This window comes from Acartia tonsa, chromosome 11 (genome assembly GCF_053477335.1).
Source record: "Acartia tonsa isolate MP-2025a chromosome 11, ASM5347733v1, whole genome shotgun sequence".
NCBI classification, from domain to species: Eukaryota; Metazoa; Arthropoda; class Copepoda; order Calanoida; family Acartiidae; genus Acartia; species Acartia tonsa.
Genome location: NC_137270.1, coordinates 582501 through 586334, shown reverse-complemented (window position 1 = coordinate 586334; position 3834 = coordinate 582501). Strand labels below are relative to the sequence as shown.

The 3834-nt window shown below is 29.1% G+C and overlaps 1 protein-coding gene across 1 annotated transcript in view; it reads right to left on the bottom strand.

Moving 5' to 3' along the window:
• Positions 1 to 2690: 2690 nt before the first annotated feature.
• The window catches only part of LOC145331080 (endoribonuclease LACTB2), a 28629-nt gene continuing 27485 nt past the window's right edge, over positions 2691 to 3834 (bottom strand). Inside the window, exons 10-11 of the mRNA XM_080175697.1 lie at positions 3799 to 3834; positions 2691 to 3226 (exon numbers count right to left, since the gene is read on the bottom strand). The exon at positions 3799 to 3834 is cut by the window's right edge and continues 42 nt beyond it. Coding sequence (XP_080031823.1) covers positions 3191 to 3226; positions 3799 to 3834 — 72 coding nt within the window. The 3' untranslated portion in view covers positions 2691 to 3190. The remainder of the gene's footprint in view (positions 3227 to 3798) is intronic.

Genomic DNA, 3834 nt, shown 5'->3' with positions numbered 1-3834 from the left:
TTTAAAACATATATCAAAAATATACTATGACACCAGTAGAATTAAACTGCAGAGCCTAAATTTGAATTAAGTCCCCAATAAACTTTTTTGAGGGGATTTAAAAATTAATTTTACTGTTGCTGTGGTCTTTTTTGATCAGAGCAAAAGATCTTTTTTTATTTGGGTAAAATTCGTAGCTTTTAGAGTGTTTTGCTTCATATATATAGTATTCTGGTATAGAGTAAAATTAGGCCTTTTGATTTCATCTAAATTAATTCATTAAAAACTTAATTCTTTACAATATATCAATGAATTAACTTTATCGTGCTTGTTTTCCATCACTTATTTAAAACACAAAAAAATTGGCTGTAAAGGGTTAAATAGTGAAAGATGACAACAAACGTTTACGCAATACAACAAATTTTTTTTGTCACATATACAAATATGATAAAATATAAGATTATTCAAACTTATTCTTTTAAATATTTTTAAAAAGCATGTATCTTTTATGTGTATAGTTTTCATTCTTTTCATTTTAATTAAATAAAAATTATTTAACTACATTGGAAATAAGTCACTTTGTGAAAACACTCTTTTTTGAATTGTAAAAAACTGAAATGAAACGAGACTTCTAATTGGTTCAGACTTCAGAATAATATGTTTTATTTTAATGTTAAATTTCTTCTATATAAATTATTGTTTTAGAAAAAAATTATTTGCATCGAACAGAGTAGAGTTTTTATTATTGTATTGATATAATCTGAATCACATCAAATTGTTCTGTAAGAAACAATTTAACCCCAAACTAAAAAATGCTTTTGCTTCCATCAAAATGATCACAGCAACATATAAAATTGATTTTTAAATCCCCCCAAAAAAGTTTATTGGGGACTTAATTCAAATTTGGGCTCTGCAGTCTGATTCTACTGGTGTCATAGTATATTTTTGATATATGATAAAAAAATAGGTTAAAAACAGTTTAACCCTTCAATAAAGTGACAACTGAAAATAGATGTTGATCATTATCTAGTGAAAGCTAGAGAAGCGTAGCTTCTCTATAGTAAGGTGTCCACGTCTGTCACACTGCCGTAATCTAATTGAACTCCGGTGTCTGCCATTTATCCTCGGCGGATACCACAGATGCATTGCAGAACCCTCATTTTTAGAATTCAACGTGAAAAATGTATTTAGTTTTTAAATGTCGGTAAATTTGTACAAAATAAATCTTAGAAATTTTCGTAATAAAAGGATTATTGTGCTTCAATAAGCATAAAAAAAAATTTGAACCATAAAAATAAACAGACAAACAAGGATGATAAAATCCATCTATATTATTATTCAATCAAGAGAAAGCATGATTAGAGTTGCTTGATAGGCAGAATCCGACAAATCTCCCTCTTTAGGGGCATCTCAGGGGAGGTTGTGTGATTATATTTTGGCAAATTGCAACAGCATTTGTCAAACATTGAAGTGCAAGGGACGCTGCCGTTTCAACAACTGGAAGAATTACAGTGGATGTATTTTTTTCAAAATTGTTTTTTATTAATGTAAATTCGACAGTAATTTGTTAAATATCGTAGGTATGCTGACAAATATACATCTAACACTGGCATTTATACATCCAAAATTGTCAATTATACAGATATTTGTTGCCAAATTAACATCTGGTTTATATCAGAGCTGGTTTCAATTCAGCGGAAATTATTGAGATTCGGAGATTGTGTTCTAAAACTACATATACGTTTTTCCCTGATTAATCCAAAGATGAAGCTACACAAAAAAAATACAATTTTGTTAATCTGTGGAGAAATTATTAAAAGCGAAGCTAGCTTTTTTCGTTTGTTAAAGGGATAGTTGCATGTAGCACATTTCAGAAAAATGACTACAAGCATAAGTTGCAAGTATACCATCAAACATATATAATTTTTTTATTTAAATACATAACAAACAAATAGACATCACTAAATTTGTCGTCATGCTGTTTTTGTAAAAATAAGCCAGCTATATAAATTGCATATATCATAAAATACGATTTTCAAGTCTTTATATTGTTTAAATTACATGGTAGAAAATTTAAATTCTTGAAAAAAATATATGCCCTATAAATGTAGTTTAACAGGAAAAAATATGCAGTTCGCTAAATTCAAGTTTAAATGCACTTTTACATGGTGATTCCTGTAGCAGTTAGGTGTAAATCAGAAAGCGTAGCAACTCTATACCCGTTACCAGAATATCCGTATGCCAGTTTTAAACATGTTGATTTTTAACTTTTACAACAAATTTTTATGTGATAAAAAAACAGATTGATAAGATTTTTTTAATACAGATTCCTAGGACAACAAAGAACAATGTAATAAGCGAAGCATCTATATAATCAAGTCCTAATAATGTAGGTATGTCCTTTAATTATCCTATATTTACGCAGTTTATCAACAAGTTTACTTATAATTTGTTTCGACTTTTATACTTTTATATTCTGATTACTTAGTTCCGACACTCTAAAAGTTAAAATGTTCGTTTGTCCTATCGTTTCAGATCTTTGCTTTTATGGATGTTGCCATCCTTGTTATTAATGTAAATCCACGGACAAATTAAAGTATAGAATAGCTTTGCTGCATACAAAATAAATAAAAATGATATTTTTTTTATGAAAATATATATTGAGTACAAAAATACAAGAAAATTATATTCTAAAAAGCGAAAGTACACCATTTAAAGTTATTAATAATCTTTATTTTAATATTTATCTTGTGCTAATGTATAACAAAATTAACAAACTTTTTATTTAAAGGCACAAGTTTAACAATAATGGCACAATTCCATTGCAAAAAATTGAAAGAGATTTATCATTTTAAAATGTGGAGGCTTTTTTAGGTTTCAGGACAAACGCCGGAGTGACATACGTCAGAGAAGACAAACGCAGGAGTGTTTAAAATATTACGTTAATAATGTAGTTCTTTACAGGTTAGGTTAAGACATAAATATACAGATAAGCCCATCGCATGGGTTAAGCATTTAAGATATTTTAAAATAGGTTAAGTAAGGTTGAGTGTCCACTCCGACGTTTGTCACTCCTGCGTTTGTCCTAGGACCTTTTTTATTTACAATTTCCAAGCACTATTAAACAAATAATTATGTTATCATATGTACATTTAAAAAAATATTTTAAATCTGAGTGTACAAAGAATATAACTCAATTTTTGTACAGTCCTCAAACAATTTTCCATTTTTCATCCATTTGCTCAACCTAGAAATATTTAGATATGTAATACGTGAATACGTCAATATATTGAAAGGGGATGATGTAGGTTGCCAATATTGACCCCATTTATTGGTCAGCTCGTTTCTTCAATAGAAGGGGAGAGGATGGGGGTATCGTAATTTTAGCCAGCTGCAAAAGAATATTTATCAATTTTAAGTAAAAACAAGGATGACCACATCCATAAAAGCGAGTCGCAAAAAACAATACCTACCTACGGATAAATAAACAATCTTTTAAACTTTCTGGGGTTTTTGAAAGACATGATATTTTTGTTTAAAAAAACTCGAAAATAAATATTGTTTAAATAATAAATCTATAAATATAGATGTACAATACAGACAACTATCTGGGTCCAGTGTTGAGGACCTTTTTCGTCTGCTAGCAAATTGCTTTCTGTAATATTTTAGCGACTTGACTGTTTTAAAATTCCCATCGCTATCGGCTGATATTCAAAGACTCAATTGAAAGTCGGCACAGGGTCCACGGGGTGGGAACATACAGTTATTTAACCACTTCCCACTCTAGTGTTTTACTCTAATGTTAAAATAATTATTTACCTTCCCATCTTTGACAAGTTTATTTAGATGATGTTC